The sequence below is a fragment of the Chionomys nivalis genome, chromosome 22 (assembly GCF_950005125.1).
Source record: "Chionomys nivalis chromosome 22, mChiNiv1.1, whole genome shotgun sequence".
Lineage (NCBI taxonomy): Eukaryota > Metazoa > Chordata > Mammalia > Rodentia > Cricetidae > Chionomys > Chionomys nivalis.
The window spans coordinates 33,790,006-33,809,832 of NC_080107.1; the positions used below are offsets into that span (position 1 = coordinate 33,790,006).

A 19,827-nucleotide genomic window follows, 5' to 3' on the forward strand; every position below is an offset into this window, starting at 1 on the left:
AGCCATGGTTTATGCTAGCCTTTATTCTCTGTGTTGTATATTTTATGGGTTCAGCTAATCTATAACAACATAAATGCACAATGCTGATGTTACACAAAATTCTTTAACTGCTCTCACATTCTGTGCTCACTCTTCTCTCCCAAATTCCTTGTTACCACTAATCTTTCCCTATCTGTACTGTTTTCCTGAAATGCTATATAGTTTTCCGTGTGTAGCTTTTGGCCTTATCCATTCAGCAATATACATCTAAGGTTCTCCCAAGTCTACTCATGGCTCAATAGGTGGTTTCTATCCATCACAGTAATATTCCATTATATGAATTTACCACATATTTTAGTCCAATCACATTCTGAGACATACCCTATTACCTTCAAGTTTTTATTCATCCCTTTCAGGGGTTGGACCAGGGTCTCATACATCATGCATGTGAGGCAGACATAGCACTCCTGAGCAGTATCCTGACCCTATCTCCAAGCTTTTCCGATTAGGAATAAAGCTATAAATATTTGTGTGTGGAATTTTGTATGGAAACAACAGCCAGCACAGAGAGTCCATATCTGCTGGTAAGTACCCAAAGAGACGCGCCATTATGTTTTCCCTCAATGGGTGTTAACCTTATCTTGTTTCCTGATTGCATTTCACTAACAACATACACATATTTCATGTTTTCTTTTTTGAGCATTTGTGATTTGGGTTTTTATGTTTTCCATCAATGTGCCCATTCTTCCCTTCATCAACACATATCAGGAATCTCTTATAACCCAGTAACAGTTTTTCAAAGCTGAGCTATTTTTCTTTATTATTTATTCTATTTCTTATTTTCCCTTTCTTTATTCTATGCATTGTTGATTTTATATGAGCTATTAGTTTGGCTTTCTAGTCTATGTCTCTTCAGGTACCTGGTTATGATTTATTTTTCTGATAATTTTTCAATAATTCCTTAATTTCTGCATTTTGTGTTCCTCCCTCAAAACATTCGCCACTGACTGTCTGTTCATTGTGTACAGCTGCCTGAGCACAACTAGAGATGTGACTTCTGAAAAGTGTTTGAAGTAAAGAAATCACTTACCTTGGTTGACAATAAATTTTAACTTCTGTATTGTTGCCAGATTGCCACTAACTCGATATATTCCGTCAACATCTAGGCCTGAAAACAAAATAGCATATTTCAAATCAGCACATAGAAGAACTGAGAATATAAACAAACAATAATGAAGTGTATTGTACATGAATGTTGAATACCCCTTCTCCACAGAGAAGACAAATTCCTATGACTTCAACTAAAGCAATGCTCAAAATTTTAATCTCCCAATTTTTGTCATAAAGTTCTGAGACAATCGGAGTCAAATACAACTTTCATTAAAGCAAACACAAAAACCCATGCAATCGCATGGCATATTTAAGATGATTCTTAAGACAAGCAGAAAAAAGTTAGGAATAAAACAACGTGTGTGTGTGTGTGTGTGTGTGTGTGTGTGTGTATGTGTGTGTGTATGTGTAACTTCCCTTATTGGGAAGATAAAATAATTAGACATGTATGAGTTGTTTTCCTCTCTCTTCTTTGTTTTCATTTTGTTGCTCTCCTTCTATCCCCCATCCTTCTCCTTCTCTCTCTCTATTCCCAACCATGCCCCATTTTGCATCTCTTGCAATCACTATCACTTGGCATGTATTAGTCTAATGTTTGAGCTACAGAGTAAAAAGGTCATTCAATGTATGACTAGTTTCTAGCATGTTCATATAATAAGATATTATATTATAAAAGGAAAATATGGAAAATCCTGGCCTATTGCTCTATGAGTTTCAGATCATTTTGGAACTGGTCTTCAAAATATTGTAGGGAACTTGGATAATCATTTGTTTGATTTTGGACATATTTGCTTATCATATCTAGCCATTTTAACAGCTAAGTCTCTAGGATTATTAATAAATGAGAAAATATATAGAGATACTTATTCATGTACTATTGTTCTCTCCAATAAATGTTGATGTTTTAATTTTTGTGTTAGGAATATCATATATCTAGGATATCAGACAGATAAGTCTGGGTGAGATTACTGGCCAAGTGCATGGGCCATTATCCCGGCATCCTTTCCAAGGAGGTGGTGTCAAATCATTGTTAATCATGGTGATTCATGATAATAAATGTTAAATAAGTTGAAAGAAATTCATTTTATTTTGTAACAAAGACATTACAAAGATCTTTGATGACACGAAATGTCATCCCACTGGTTTGCCATTTCTATACTTCTACACATTTTAAATTAGGACTTTTTGTGTTGTGCAAAATATTTCTTCATTAGCTTTCAGTAAAATAATGCAATTTATGTCACAGGCATCAGTGACATAATGCAGAGCAACTATTGCCAGTGCCCTGAACTCTTCTAAGTAATGAACTAAAGTAACTTGTGACAATAGCAGCGGAGTAGAGTTGCTATTAGCAAATGTCTTAATTGTTATGGGTTGGGAGCTGCAGAGTAAGCTAATGAACAATACATTACTGAGACGCTTCCCCTTTCTGAGAAGTACAAACGTCTCAGAATACAGAAGAATTGGATGAAGTGAGACACCTATCTGTAAATAGAAAAACCACCCAAGACATAGTCCATTTTATAAACATCAAACGATTTTTTTCTTCCCAATGTGCAAACTACCTCTGTTGACTTAAAGGGACCTACTGTGTTTGCCCAAAGTACAATGAAAACTTGACATATTGAATGTGAAAATCATAATTAACACTTTTCTAATATATGATTCCTGCTTTCACTGCAGGATCCAGCTGTCCTTACACTTATGCGTTTAAGTCTGAATGTTTAAAAGATTAATTTAGGATGATTTACTGACCAAATTTTAGCTAATATAACTAAATTTTCTCATTGCTTTATCAGAAAGTAGTTGGCACTTTGTCTTAATTTGAAAACTCTAAAACAATATGATTTATTTTAAAGGTTAGAATTTGTACATGGTTGTGTACTCTCCAAAACGTTTCTTTCTTTTATGAACATATAAACAGCTGCAGATGGTGATTTTGAATTTTCTGAAGTCATTATTGGTGGTCCCCTAGTATCTATAGAACAAAGTTCAGGACAGCAAGTTGGGGCAGCTTTGGAAGAATTGGGATTCAGATATAGACCAATGTCATTCAGATGAAGAGTGATAAGCAGTTTCACCTTGTTTCCCAAAATAAAATTTAACCAAATGCAAAGTGCCCTAATTATTCTATAGGTTACCAGTTGTTTGAAACGAATTCAGAGAGAAAATATTTTTAGAAAAAAAAACGTGAGTCTATGTTCTGTAAAGGAGGGTTTCAATTTGTCTTTAAAAGAGGCAAAGTAGTCTCAGTTAAAAGAATTATTAAAAATGAAAAGTCAATCTGTATCTCGTAAAAATGAATACACTGACTTTGTATTTATTTATCTGTTTGTTTGTTTGGCTGATTTATGAGATGTCAAAGATACGTGAAGGCAAATCCCAAACAATAGAATATGAATCATAACTTTCCTTAAGCCTCATTTTGATATGAATCTTTTTAAAATACACCATAAAATCAAGTACATTTTTACGTTTTGTCTAACACTCATAATAGTATTTTTGGAGTATTTAGAGTGACTACGTTGTCTTGTGCTGTAGACGGATATTCAACCCCGACAGTTTCTCGGAGTCCCAAGTTTTGTTTGTCTCTTGTGTAAGTTGAAGTTGCAACAGAAGAAACAATGGCCTTGGTCTTTTGAAAATTTCTGTAGAATTTTTTTTTTAAATGTTCAATAATCAAAAACATTCGAAAGAGTAGCTGGATTGGATATATTACAACTGAACAATATGAAAGTATGGCAGCGTTTAAAGAAAACAACCTTATTCTACCTTAATAACCTATTTTCTTTTGGGACGAAGGCAGGGTGTGCTGCTGATGGAGACGGAGAGGGTAATGCAGACCTGAGCCACTGCTGTGGTTGCGTGACTGAGTCATAGCTGAAAAACTGTCTTGTGGCTTCAGTTAGCAACCAGAAAGCAAGAGGGAGCCGAATAAAGCGTTTAGTTGCAACACGAATCTACTGACACAGCTTCTCCCTCCTTTAGATGCAGAGATAGCAACATCATACATCTTGCAAATTATAATAATCTCGACCTTAGTAGCTCCCTCTCTGAGCAGGTTTTGCCCCGCCGCTGCAATCATACGTTTTAAATTGTGTAAGTAGGGTGAAAATGGCAAAGTGTATACTAAAGTAGAGGGCATTGCATTTTTCGAAAAATAATCTGGAACCTATCAGTGAGGTTTAGTAATTATAAATTATGTAGGTACCGTCTTGAAGCTGGTTAGGTCTCCCCTGAATGGCTGCAGAACGGCAAGCTTAAAATCCTGGGAGCATTATCTCAATTGCAGTTATTCACGTGTCATTCCCTTTTTACTCCAAGAACTTTGAAAGTTGTGCCAAACCAAACCAATGTAAATTGGTGGCTTTGGACATCCTTTTCATGACCACATTATCCTTGCTGGATCGGGAACCGCTCATTTTGGAAATAAAGTCAGACTTGGTATGAGTTTTAAATGAGCGGTGTCTTCAAGGTACCCACATTGTGCTTTGGTGGAGCTTGGACAAATTACTTTGAGAGTTACCTCTCTGCAGTAAATAACACGAGTGAAGGCTGACAGAGGTTTTTGCTTGCCCTGCTAGGAATACACTGGGAACATGAGGAGACCAAGTCATTGCACTTTTGTTTTAAAAAACCAGACTGGAATGAACAGGATTACAAAGATTTCTCAGAAGAGAACCACATTCTCTGAAGTATCATTTGCTTACTCACCAGCTGACTTTTTATGTTTCAAAACAGCGTTTACCACTGGCAGAAATCCCTGGGTGTTGCCGTGGGGGATTTTAGAAACTTGTTCCTTTTTTTTTTTCTGAAGAAGAAGCTTAAGGTAGGATAGATGTAGTTCAGACACAGTGCTGGCAAGGTGTGGAGAAGGAGGGACTGAATTTGTTTAGTTTTGCATTCCTTAATCATTTATTGATCATTTCCCAATTGCTGCTTATTGTATATGTTGACTTAAAGTCGTGACATTCTATAGGATGTCACTGTAAAGAATTGTGTATTCTGTAGGATTTGGCTGCAAAGATCTGTGCCTACTTATATTGTCTCACAATAATGTTTCCACTGCTTTGTTGTCTTCACATGTGCAATCTCATCTGCTTTCTGTCTTCTTGGAATCTATTTGTGGTGTGCTATTGGCACTTTTTCTATTGTGTGGGGAATTCTTGTCTTCCTCCCTCCGTCCCTCCATCCCTCCCTTCTTTTCTTCCTTTCTGTTTTTTTAAACAAGTATATCCTTTTCATCTTCTTATTAGGATTTTTGAGAAAAAAAATCAGATTTTTTTTGATTTGACTACCATCTTGAATTAGATGTTTGTATTGGTTTTCTAGTGACTGAATCTTTAATGTTGGAAAAAATTTCATTCAAATTCTGACATGTTGCTATGAGTGTTTTTACTGGTACATGGTATAAAAATGATGGTTGATTACATTATGATTATTTGAATTCCTTGTTATGTTACTATGCTCCAATATTAAGGGATTATGCTGACAGAGGGTACATTTCAGTACATGTTTCATGACTTTTAGTTTTGTATTCATGATTTTTATTGTATTATAGAAATGTTATTTTCTTTATATTTTTAGTGTCCCCTAAAAACTGAAGGTTTTCACACTCATTTTTTTCATTAACCTTTTATTTTCAGTTTCTCTCTGTTTTTGATAATTAGTCCTATTTTCTTATATCTATGTTTGAGGTTCTTGTTTGATAGAAACAATTACTGAAAAATGATTTTCTTTTTCTCTTAAGGCAATAACAAAATTCTTATTTTCAAATATTCCTTCACTTCTCTCATTTATTTATTTTTGGTTAAGGTAATTGTGAAGGTTTCATCAGGATAGTTTTTTGATTATTTACTTGTGGGCGAGCTTTTCATCTATGAGGTATTTATGGAAGATTCACATAAAAAAGCAGAACATTTGTTGTCCTAACAGTGGGACAGGCAAACATTGGTTGCTCAGTTAAGAAACACTAAATGATAGGCCTGGAGGATTGCTCAGTGGTTGACAGCCCTGGCTGCTCTTGTAGAAATCTGAGGTTTTATTCCCAGCACCTACATGGTGGCTCGCAACTATTTGAAACTCCTGTCTTAGGCAATAGGAGGCACTCTTCCTGTCTAGGCAGGTACTACATGAAAGTGACCTACATGGATGCACTCAGGCATACATATGTCCACAAAAATAAATAAATAAAAAAATAAATAAAAATTAAAAGAACATTTAACTAGAATGGGATCACTAAGCAACTGCTTTTTAAACAGTACATAGCCTGTGATATTGAAAAAAGATCCACTGTATTATATCATTTACCTGGGTTCATAGAGATGGTTAATTCCAGATTTGGGGTAAGTTTCTGAAAACAGAGAGTACACACGACTAAGAAAATATCCTATGGGCCTAAAGAAAGGGTTGGATCAAACACAGAGGTTCTGTAATCGAAATGAGGCTCACCTTTAGGGCTTTTTATTTGCTACCTGATTGCTTAAGGTCACTGGCAAGTGCCCTACCACTCCCTATCCCACTGTCCTTTCAATTCAGTCCTAGGAAATAAAAACATTTAATGTCCATCTAACAATACTCATTTATTAATATTAATAATGCTCATTGTTCTGTCCATCACAGACTTTGAAAAAAGCACTGTCCTGTTTTGGCAGCTGGGGAGACAGGTGCTAAACTCGTGCCAGAGTTAAGATGGGTAATAGGAAAGGACCAAATCCATGGCAGTAAGTGTTCTAAAATCTGTATATCTTACAGATGCTGCTCTGTGCTACTTAAATCTTAACACCCCTATATAACAGTTAGTAGAGATTACAGAAGCCTCAGTGGCGCAGGACAATTGTCTGTATATGTTTTAAATAAATGTTGATTGGCCAGTAGCCAGGAAGGAAGTATAGGTGGGACCACCAGATAGGAAGTAGAGGTGGATCAATGAGAACAGGAGAATTCTGGGAAAGAGGAAGCCCATTTCTTCCCAGTCCTGCCTTAATCACAGAAGGAAGATGTGATTACCCCGCTGAAAAAGATACCAAGCCATGTGGCTAACATAAATAAGAATAATGGGTTAATATAAGTTATAAGAGTTAATAAGAAGCCTGAGCTAATGGGCCAGTCAGTTTATAACTAATATAGACTTCTGTGTGATTCTTTGGGACCTGGTGGGAGGACAGAAACCAGGTAGGACAGAAACCTCGGTCAACACCTTGAGGTGGGAGGAAACATGCATGATTAGTTGTTCTGTTTTAAATATTATCAGGTATTCTGTGTAGAGAGAGATATTTGGGAAAAAAATCTTGAAAAATCTTTTATTGCATCACTTTCCACATCATATATATATATATATATATATATATATATATGGAATATGAGCACTTTATAAGCAGAAGAGAAACCCACTGAAATCTTTAAATATTTGTGTGAAAACAGAAGCCATGTGGGAAGTCACTGCCATATATTGCTAGGCACTGTCTTTTATGTTTGTACTTGGTTCTTGCCAAATATCTCACCCGTTTCTCATAATGAGAGATACTTGCCTACACTGCTAAACTATACCAATGGAGATAGAGGTGCCCACAAGCTCCACTCTTGACATCCATTTTCTGTGCTTCATAACGGATTGTGATTGCTTTTGCATAAAACCTCCATACATTTACTGTAACTCACATTCCCACTTTGCCTACTGGGCTAGATTCCCTTAAAATCATACCTTTTAGCTTCTGGATTGCTAAATGATAGCCGAATCAGGGAAAAGATGAGGGAAAATGTTCCAATATGGCTAATGCGGTATAGATTGAAGCCATTTGTGTGCCATATTTAATATCTGGGTAATATGAAATGATAGACAAAGGATGATATCCCTTGTATAGCTACTCATTTTTTTATATACTTACTTGTATATATCTGTCTAACTCTGCAAAGAATTTGAGGTCTGTAGGATAATATTCATGACTATAATTTATAGAATTATACCGATCATGAAGCCATTCCATAAATCTCTTAAGGTTAAAATTTTTTTTTAAAGGACCTGAGTTTGAACATGAAATATCACCAAGAATGTTTCTATCAGAATAAAGTTGACAGACCGAGATGATTTCTGGAAAACAGAGAGCATTGCCTAAAGATAGACTTTGGTTAATTTTAGTATATTTCTTGCTTTCAGAACAATCTCAGTCTTGAAGACAAGGACTGGCAAGTGACTCTGGTGATCATTTAACAGAAGTTGTCCTCTTCCAGGAAACTTCTACAGAGCTAGAAGACACTGACATTGGAGGTTGCATTCTGGGCAACTCCTGTCATTCTCTGCATTGCAGGGCTCCACTGTTTAAGTTTTGCTGGGATCATCCTGGTGGAAATATATCACTCTTTCGGTATTGGGACTTGCTTTGTGAAAGTAAATTGGAGTAACGGGGGAAAAAAGGGTCTATTTGGGTCTGCCACTATCAACTGGTAGTTTACTGGCACACATACTAAGAAAAACTGAGATTTAGTGACAGTTGGGTGTCCTAGGAGAGTCAAGGGAGAAATAGAGTTTTTCATGGATGCCATTACTAAGGAAACCTGGAGTCTGGTGTTTGATTGAAAGTGAGACCCCAGACCTCTGACACCCCTACACTCAAGAAGTCTAGGATGATTGGAAGCTTCACCCCAGCCCCCGTCCAGACTCCAACTCCCGGTCTGCCAAGTGCTGACCCCTCCCCAGGGAGGATCAGGACCACTCCCACAGACTATTTAGGCTCAGAAAAAGCAGCATGTGGTGGTCTCCAGGGTTTGTGTGGGCTCCTCTACCAGACATGCCATCCTGGTCCACCAGATAGAGCAGCATTTATTAAACATGGGCATGTTTGATTCGATCTAATCTGGTCTAATTGGAGTTATTTTGTGTCGGCAGAGAGGCTCTTCTTAAGATTATTCCAAACATCTGGGAAGGAGGAATCTATCTTTTATACATACTCTTGCTCCTTTAAAATATTGTAGCAGCAGACTATTTCATAAATTAAAGACACAATAACGGCTCACCAACACCACACAAGCATGGAGAAAGCACTAGAAATGGCTCCTTTAATGATGAAGTCATAACAGTTATATAAAAGTCTAGCCTCTGATCCCATCGTACTTGAAATAGATATTGATGTAAAATTCATATATTTGCTGTCATTCTTTCAAACCCTTCACTCCTGTTTTCCTTTAAACATCTAAACAAAGTGACCTCATTGTTTTCCATTGGGCTTTTTTTTTTTTTTTTTTTTTTAAACATTGGCAGGGATGATTGAGATTCAGGAATGTGGGAAAATGGATTCCCAAACCACGTCCCTCCCCTTTCATTCTGAACTGTAATTTTTGGCTTGGCTTGACTCACAGTCATCGCATTTCAGCCTGAATCTCTCTGTAAAGTGATCTTTCTTAAACATTTCTCTCACTCATCAAGGGATCAGAAGCGAAGCCATACTAGCCTTTCAGCAAAACACTTAGAAGGCACTCTGACGGAGGAGTCGCGAGAGCTACATTTCACCCAAAATTGTTTGAAAAGAGCACATGTTCAGAGCCTCGCAGCCCTCTGCGAGTCTTGTCGTCTGTGTGCCGTGAGCTCCAGCAGCTATTTTAATCTGTTTTTGTTTGCAATCCATTTGGTGTCCACCCAAGGAAATGCAGGTGATTCTAATTAACTTACAGCTAAAGATGTCGGAAAAGAAAAAAATCAAAAAAAAAAAAAACCCCAAAACCAACAACTAACTCCCGTTGTACAGAATTATACACTTAAAAACTTGTCTTCTATTATTTATAACACGCTATTAATGAAGATAACATATATCTGTATGCATATATTTACTCCCTAATTCACTGTTGTTCACTTTTTTTTTGTTTAAAAAGAAAACAAACAAACAAAAAAACCCAATGAGGTTTATGAAACAAGAAAAAGCCACACACATACACAAACACAGAGACACAATACAGACCCTAGGAATGTTTGCCAACTTTATTTAACAAGAGTAGCAACTTAAAAATAACATTATTTTTACTTTGTGCAACATAGTTTAATATCTGAAATAACCCTGTTCCAATAAAAACCTATTGAAATACTCTCAGGCCTAACTCTGCCCTGAAGGTAAAAGTGATTAATTGAAAGATTTTGGCAGATCTCCGCTCACCACCAGGGCAGTTTAATTTAGAACACATTCAACCATTTCTCAGTGTCTCTGTGCTGGTGGGGCATGACTTTTGATCTTCTTTGGGGAGGCGCCTGTAATTCAGAGCCTTTGGCTAGCCACTTCCTGGAGGGTTTTCACGGCTGCCCCTGCTGCGCATTCAGGTGAGAGACAGCCCTGCCGTGCTGGAATCTCGGCCTTAGACGACTAAAGGTAATTCTAGGCACAAAGGGACACCACTACAAACCCCGCGGGGCGTCAACCATCTGCATAAGCGCGCCAAAATCACAGACAAGGTGATTCTTTTCAGCCTTGTGGTACTCTCAGGCTTCTGAGCGGTTCTAGCACCATTCAACACTCCCAGAGTAAAGATGGGGCTCCTGCCCACAGCAGTGGCTACACTGATCCGCAAGTCTTTGCAGACAGACGCAGGATTAGTTTTTAGAGACTACAGGAAATGCACACCTTCATTTTCTTTAAGTACTTCTGCTAAACGGAAAAATGAGATTGAGGCACCTTCCTTCACATCTTGTAGATTGTGGTTACGTGGAAGCACTGAGAAGCTGAACTATATGGAAACTGACAACTTTGAGTTGGTGAACTCCAGTTCTCTAGGAAATTTGACAAATGGTCGATTCAATACTCACTGTATAGGAATATAATGCTAGGTGCTAGGTGTTGAGGATTTGGTACAGAACGTATATGTAATGGGGTGTGTGAGTGTGTGTGTGTGTGTGTGTGTGTATTCCAAACTATTGATTTACCCTAAGCCTCACACCATTGAATGTCATACATTCATTTACTCATTCATTTTATTTATTTATTTTCAGAACTGGGGTTTGAAACCAGGGCATTGTGAGTGCTAGGTAGGCATAGTCCCAGATGACATTAGTTTCTTTTTTTTCTTTATTACTTTGTGAGCCAGGGTCTCACTAAGTTGTCTAGACTGGCCTTGAACTCACTATGGCTGAGGCAGGCCTTACAGTTACTACTCTCTCGCCTTAAATACTGGAGTACCTGGGATTATAGGCATGTACCACATAAATATATTCTTTTGAAATCTATCTATACGTACATGAAAGATGGATAATCATTTAATTAATCAATTTAATCAATCAGTTGTTACCCTTGTAAAGAACAGGAGTTCACTTCCTTAAACTCATATCAGGTAGCTTACAACCACTGTAACTCCAGCCTGAGGATAGTTGATTCCTTCCTCTGGCCTCTGCAGTTGCCTGCACAAATACAGCATACACTCATACAGACACACATATATACATAAATGACAATAACAATAAATATTAAAAATACATCCTGACATACAAATACTTTACTACCTACTTAAATATCTATCTATCTATCTATCTATCTATCTATCTATCTATCTATCTATCTATCTATCATCTATCTATCATCTTTGTACATATTCTACTCTTTGAACAAACAATAACATTTTCTAACTTTAAAACAATCCTGTAGATTATATTTCTTTACTTTTACAGATATTCTGAGGTATATATATATATGTAAATTATATTTTCTATATAAGTTTTGCCTACATATATGTATCACATATGTACCCAGTAGCCTTAAAGGCCAGAAAATGACATCAGATCACCTGAATCTAGAGATATAAACTATTGTGAGCTTCCCAATGGGTGCTGGGAATTGAACCCAGGGTCTCTGGAAGAGTAGCCACTGCTTTTAACCATTGAGTGACTGCTCCAGTCCCATATATTATGAGTTTTTATTTCTACCAATTCACATGAAAATATTTGGATAGTATCATCAATATGCTCATTGTCTTTGAGTTCTATTATTTGTCTGTAATTTAGATGAAATATGCTGTAAAACCCATGAGATGACATAAAAATTCTTTATGGGGCTCACATAGGAAATCTAGAATTTTAACTGACTGGTGAGCTATTCTAGCATTACTTTTAAAGGTTTAAAGATACAAATACCATCTATCAAGATCAGAGATGAACAGACAGATTGTCCCTTACTTAGAAATCCTAACTCTGCATGGATGATCAATACTACTCACATTCATGATTTTAGGAGTCAAACAGAAAGCACCAAGTTTTGCTATATTAATTTCTAAAATCATAAAGGCTTCTTTAAGTGGTCTATGAGAGAGGATTTTAGCTTCATTCCTTACTACGGGTTGTTAATCTATCAAAGAATCGTATATCTTCTGGCTACTCAGAACACATACACGTGCTTAGGAAAAGGACATTCCAATAGCAATTGTTGCCTTGTATAAACTCATATAAGGCTGGTATAAGTTTCACATATATTTCGTGTTTTCTTTACATGAAATCAAAAGAATATCATCATTTCCCCATTTCGTGAAGAACTAACAAAATTTAAGGCTTAGGAATATTTGAAAATCCATAATCAGTCTCTCTAGCTGATTCTTGAAGAGATTTTAGAGGGTAGACAAAGAAGACTACCAGTTTGAAACTTAGAGTTTATGTGCTCAGCTCTCACAATAAGCCTTAAGATTAATTACAGAGGCCATGTTGATATTTTCAGAGTTTTGAGGAAACAATTCTTCCTTAAAACATTTCTTTCAGGTAAAATTGTCTATATGTAAAATTCTGTAATAAGAAATAATACTATTCTCTTGTCTTGAAATCATTCCTTTGTAAGAGAACTTGACTGATGGGAAGGAACAATAGGGCTGAGCCTTGTAAATCTGTGTGTGATATAAATAGGTGAAAGGAGACAATAATGGATCAAAGATAAAATACTGAGAGAATAATAGAGTAAGAAAATCGATGGGCCGTATTGGCTTTAAAATAATAAAATAGAATGGTTTACACCTTGCAAATATTTCTTTACTTAGATTCTTTAATATTTCCTTATAAACTAAGGCAGAGAGAAGAAATGGTCTGGGTGTATGTAGAAATTTGGGAAGAGAAGGGTATTATTCACCACTAAATACAATTAATTTTGAATAGTTTGCTCTTACTGTCATAATATTCTTTTCATCGAGGATGAATTATAAAAGGATCATCTACTGTTCTGCACGTACAGCTTATGCAATGTGGCTTGTCTCAGGGTGAGTGCGAGGTTTTCCACTGTGTCCTAAATCCTCATTGCACAACGCAGGCTTTTCTCTACACATTCAAATGCCACTAAGAGATGCTTCATTCTCTCTTGGAATCAAGAGAATCTGACGCCAAAGGCCTTCCCTCTATTTTGGTCAGCACACAATATGGTCTTGACAACTTCTATAGTGGTAATGTTTTTCACACGTGAACTGTCTACGCATAGACCGCTTGCACCTTATACCCCTCTTCTTCCTAGGGACCTGAAGTCTTTCACCATAACTCAACGTAAGTACTGACATATTGTTCCGAACATGGGCTGACTCATGAAGTCAGAGAGACTTCCAACCTGCTGTTCACTTTCACAATAAAACTTAAGAAATGCCTTTGGACCCAGGACCAAATAAATTTCTGTTAACTCACTGGCCGGAGTATCAAAAGCAAACATTGACCTTACTTCACCTAGTTCCAAAGCAATGTGCTCTACAAGCAGAACTCCTTGGAAGGAGGAGAGTTCTAAGCTTAGGAACACTGTATGCTTCAGAAGTGTCTATGCGACTCTTCTTTCCCCTCTGACTTATCAAAACAAATGGCAAACTTCACTTTCTAGGGCTTAAAATATTGTAAAAGGAAACAAGACTATTTCTTTTTCAAAATGATCCAAACTTTTCAAAACAACTGTATCCAAGTTAACACACAGTAGCGTAATAATGGTACCTGAACCCCTTCTATACATGCTACACCTGATGCTGTTTGCCAGAAGAATATTAGCGGTCAGGTAGAGGCACAAGGGGACATCACAGAGTAATGAAACCAGCATGCAAAGAGAAGGAAGGAAGGAGACAAACTCGTCTCTTTGAGATCCCTGTTCTGCTCCTGTAAGCTATCTGCTCATGGTTTCAGGGCTTCTGACCCTGCTCCCTCTGACTCTACTGTCTATTAGTGTTCTTTCTAAAATCTTGTTCTAAAAGTTGAACTGAAGGTTTAATATTCAACAATACTCAACCAGGGAAGTGTTTCTTTAATCCTCGTCCTGTCAAGATAGGGCAATGAGCCAGGTGTATGTGGAATTCTAGAGAAAGGCTTTGAAAACGAGGTGGCTGGCCATAAGCTAGTATATCTGTGTAGCCTTTGACAGTTTTTGCTAAGCAGAAACGTTATGATCATTTTTCTTTCCAGACTTTTAGTAATGGAGTATATGAGAGTTGATTTAAAAATATAATATTTAAACCAGGAGGCAGTGGTTCATGCCTTTAATCCCAATACTTGGGAGGCAGAGCCAGTCAGATTTCTGAGTTCAAGGCTAGCCTGGTCTACAGCATGCATTCCAGGTCAGATAGCGCTACACAGAAAAACTCTGTCTTGACAAACCAAAGGGGGGAAAAAGGAATTTAAATAATTCTTTTGCTGACTTCCCTATGAAAAAAAAAGTACTGATTTATCCTCCTCATGTTTTAAATGCAGTATATGTTGACTATTCATATTTGGGTCTATAAAGACATGAGAAAAATATGGTCATAATCTTTTTCATATTAATCTGTTTTCTTGTTTCAGCATTCCTTCTCATTGTTCAGTAAACACAGAACTCTATTTGTTTCTGTTGGCTCTTCAGGAGGCTACAGTTGACCTGTAGAGCTGTGTCTTTTGAAGAAGAGTTGATGTCTAACGTTGGTATACTTTCTTAAATCTAAGTTCAACTAGTTTATCTAGGAAATCAAGTTGTTTTATCAACTGCCTTTCACAAAAAAAAAAAAAAGTTGGTGGGAAAAAAACCTTTCTGGTAGGAAATACATACATACATACATATATATGTATATATATATATAAATGTAAATCAGATCATGGATAAAAGGATGAATATTGTATTTGAGGAACACTATAAGACGGTTCACTATGTTAGTTTTTCCAAAATGTTGTTCCAAATCAGGCTTGGATTATGTGTGAAAAGTAAGAACCTTCTACTGTAACAGGTGCTGGCAGGAAACTCCCATTAAATCTATTGAAGTTCTGCCTGTAAAGACTTGGCATCTGCAAACATTCTCTCAGAAGAATGCATTATGCATCAGACTTTTCTCACTAGAAAAACAATGTGAGGCTGTGACTGCTGAACAATATTCCCAGTCACTATTTTGTTAACACGATCCTTCGGTGATGACATCTTTGCTGGCCTCGTGTTATATATGAAGTGTGGATCAGCTCTCGTTTCAACACTGTGAACGTGCATTGTCTTCTGTGTAGACAATAGAGACACTGGTCTACCATCTGTTTGTCCTATTTAGAGGATAAACTTGAAAATATTTTTTCTCAGTGCCGTCCATGGTTTAAATGACTGTATCCACATTCTGAAGGCTGACTCTTTGCATGAAACTTAAAAGGTATTTACCAGGTTTTTAGTGAAGGTGAGAATGAGGTCTATAGAGCACTGGCAATAATCAATGTAAGCTCACGTGTATCTCAGACATAAGGAACTTTATGTCTGATATGTAATAGAAGATTAATAAATGCCATTTATTTTTATTTATATAAATATTCCATGCTAATATGGCCTTATCTTTAAAGTCTAATGATGCTATTCTCTGAACATAAACTTCCCTACCTTAAGTAAATAAGGACCCCTTCTCTACTCAGCCTTCATTTCCCAGATTACTAAATCTACAAACCATACATTCTTTTTCATGTTAAATACATCTGAAGACAATCTTCTGCTTTATCTTATAAACTGATTATTTATAAATAATTTTACTTACATACAAGGGTTAACTTAGAGTCACCAAGTTAAGGTCTAAAAGAAAAAAGTATGTCACAGTAAATTCTAGAAAAAAAATCAGTAAATACAATTAAAAGTATGTGTAATTCAAGTGCGTGTGTCTATATCTAGCTTTGTGGCTACCTTGTGTGTTAAATATCACCAAATAGTAATAGTAATAATTTGTATTTTATTACATAAATAATTTTATAGTTGAGTTGATGGTTTTAAACTGAGCTTTTCAACTAAGCTGTAAACATGTGTATATAATAAATATATATGTTCTATTATATATATTCATATACATAATAAACATATATATCCATAAACATATCTTTAGCAACAAGTTCTCATTGAGGCTAATCAAGCAGCTTACAGGATAGACAACTCATACATGTGTATGAGACTGTACAGTGACATCGGTGCTCAGGCAATGTGCCCAAGTGTGAGAAAGCCTTTGCTTCAGGGCAACAGCCAACCAGCTCAGTTCTCAACTGCACTGCCTGCCCTTGACCACATGGCCCTTTGCTGTATCCTTAGCCTCCCCTCCGACCGTGAGGGAACGCTGCTTTGTACTGTTTTATTGCCAATACATTTTTACTTTGTATGATGAAATGAAGCAAGGGACTGGTTTCATTAGAAGGAGAGGTAAACAGAACATTAATTAAATTTGCTGATGATACTAAATTGGGAGGAACTGTGGACATCTGTGAGGACAAAAGAATCATACAAATGGACTTAAGGAGTTTAGAAATACGAGCAGGAAATAATAAAATGAGATTCAGTCTTAAATAATGCAGGCTAATACATTTGGGAGAAGATAATCAGAAACATGGCTGTTCAGTGCATGGTCGAGGCCTGGAAAGTGGCCTAGAGGGTGATAATAGGAAAAATTATGCACAAACTTACAGGGAAGTAGTCACTATGCCTGGGGTGTACATATAAAAAGGCATAGCGCTCTTCTTAGGACACCGGTATGTTCGCAAGCAACAAATAGCAAATTTGCTTTAGTTGTCGAATCATTCAGGTCCGTGGGACAATTTAACACCCTTCTGTGGGAGTATTGCTTTTCTCTATTAAAGATGACAAAGTTTGTTTTGTCTAAGACCTATGTTGGAAATCAGAGTCACTGTTTAATTTCTGTCATTTTCTACTATGAACTATTGCTAATATATCAGTCCATATACTGATAGCTGCTGACACTGTAGAAACACAACCTCACCGCTCTCGCTTCATAGATTCCCTTCTCTGATTCGTATGATTACACATAGTGTTCAGAGTCACTGGGTTTCCTAAAAGTCAGTGTCTCTTTAGGTCATGTGAACTGATTCTCTAAGGATGGATGTGAGGCAGGGGTTTTGGATAATATCCCCCTCTTTGTCCACTTAGTCACGCACTATGAATTGACTGCTTTTCCCCCGCTGACTATGGAATTCTAAGTAGAGTAAAGATGGTTGCAAAGCCAACACAATGGCTATGACCAAGACTCATGCTCTAGAAGGAAAAATGCAATGAAAGCAGCTATTGCAATCTCAGCACTTGGGAATATGTTAGGAAAAGTAGAGTTGTTGCTAGCATGCAGAAGGAAAGCCCCTCTGGTATATTCAGGGGGCCACATAGTAGGTTGGGGATGAGTCAGGGCATTTTGTTTGGAGAAAGTGATTCTTCTGCTGTTTGCAAAAGAATGAAGACAAATGTGCCAAGTGGACTGACTGTTCATGGCAGGTTTTCTAGGGGAAGGAATGAGCATACGGAATAAATAGAGGTCTCTGGAAGCAAGGGTTTTCCTGGAATTCCTAGACCACACGAAGCAGTCAGTTCATAAAGATTTGGAGATGGACAATAGGCAGGGATCACTTGATTATTATTATTGTTATTCACTGGTTCTGCAGGTAGCTCAGGAATTAATTCACTCCAAACTTTCAAAAATTCAAAATGAAATTAGAAAAGAACAAATCTTAATTATAAATCACAATTCCAAATTTTAATGATACAGGTGCTTTCATAGTTTTATAGTTTTTTTTTTTCAATAGCAGAGTTTAAATTTGTCCTGGATGAAGTACGTATGGAAAAAAAAAAAAACCAAAATTCATCTCAGAATTTCGGCTGTTGAGATCCTTCCTTCATTAGCTTCACGTTTATATTTCTGTATTGAGCGTGGTTTTCTTTTTTTAAAAAAGATTTATTTATCTTTATTTTATGGGTATATGTGTGTGACTACAGATTCATGTGTACTACATGTGTGCAAGTGCCCTTGGCGTCAAGAAGACCTGAATTCTCTGGAACTGGAGGTGCAGGTGAATATGAGCTGCCTGATGTGGGTACTGGGAAGTGAACCTGGGTCCTCGGTGAGAACAGCAAATGCTTTTAATTTCTGAGCCTTTTTCCTGGCCCCTGATGATGTATTGATTATATCATATGACAATCTCTTATAACTCAAAAATTTTTATTAAGTAAAAATTTCCTGAGAGGTGTGTGGAAAACAAACACAAAATCACAGCGAGGTTGACTAACACAGAACAGCAGTCACATTGCATTCCGACTTCAAATAAAAGAAAAAGATAGAGAACTCAGCTTCCTATGAGGTTATAGAAATGGAGCCCATGACTGCCCATCATCAGGCATGTCAATTGTAAGTCATTCAATTATCTGATTAAAAACAGTAGGTTAGTGGTGATGAAGCAGTGCCTGATGGGACATTACTTCCTCTAATGAAAACGGTTAGGGAGTGGATAGTCCAGTGGTTGCTTGACTGTTCGCTTAAATAGAGTATCTCCAAATTGAGGAATATAAAATCTTTCGGTCAACCTTATTTCAACTGCTTAACATAGCTGGGTCCTGATGGAAAGATGGCACCCCACTGAACTATGCAACACATTCCATAAGTGGTCACATTAAAGATTTAACAACCAAGCTACAAATCACATTATCCCCTTCCATAAAATGGAGCTGCCTTCGTTCAGCAACTGTTGACTACAAGTTGCTTTTTATTTTGAGCACCAAAGCAAAGATGAGTTCAGTTCACCCAGACCATTTCCTGGGAGCCCTTCCTCCTCAGGCATTGTGAGAGAAGTCAATGCACTTAGGAAGAAACATGCAGGGAACTGAAGTGGTTATGTAAATACTTTTCTACTGTATGTTGTGCTATTACCCTAACAATCAGGCCTCCAAGATTAGTTTTTCTTAAAACGAGCATGTTTTTTTGAATACGGGTCTACAGTCTTTAGTAACCAACCTCAAGAGTTCTCCCAACATTATCATTTAAAGAGCTATTTTGGTTCCATGTAGTTTGTTTTTCTTTTCAAAGTGCCTTGCCCTTGATTTTTTTTTTCCTGCTTGATTGTTTTTCTTTTTCTGAACTGAAAATAGGAAGTGGTCTGAAGAGTATAAAATTAGGCAAAAAGATTAAGCTAGAAAAGAAAGGATTATTTTTAACTCAAGGAAAAAATATTACTAGCACCATAGACTGTTAAACTATAAAATAACTTTCCAAGGAGTTTAAAAGCATCAAGGAATCATGAGACATTAATCTTTCAAGGAGACAGGAAAATTATGACAAAGTACGGTGCTAAAGAAACGTAGACGATGCTCTCAGTGCAACAGTGTACCCAGAGTAAGTATTTGGCTTGCTGTTTGTACGTAGATTGATATTTATGCTGGGCATTCTTCATTTGCAAATAGAAAAGGGGGAATTGGAAAGACCATCTTTTCCTACTAACTTTAAAGGGAGAATTAGTCACCAGGGTACTCAAAAGAATATGAATTTTGGTTCACTCACTGCTTGTGAAACCAACCT

The 19,827-nt window shown here is 36.8% G+C and overlaps 1 protein-coding gene across 1 annotated transcript in view; it reads right to left on the bottom strand.

Annotated features, from left to right (window-relative positions):
- Arhgap15 (Rho GTPase activating protein 15) overlaps positions 1-19,827 on the bottom strand; it is a 598,323-nt gene that overhangs the window by 195,757 nt on the left and 382,739 nt on the right. The window contains exon 11 of the mRNA XM_057755169.1: positions 1,070-1,147. Coding sequence (XP_057611152.1) covers positions 1,070-1,147 — 78 coding nt within the window. The remainder of the gene's footprint in view (positions 1-1,069; positions 1,148-19,827) is intronic.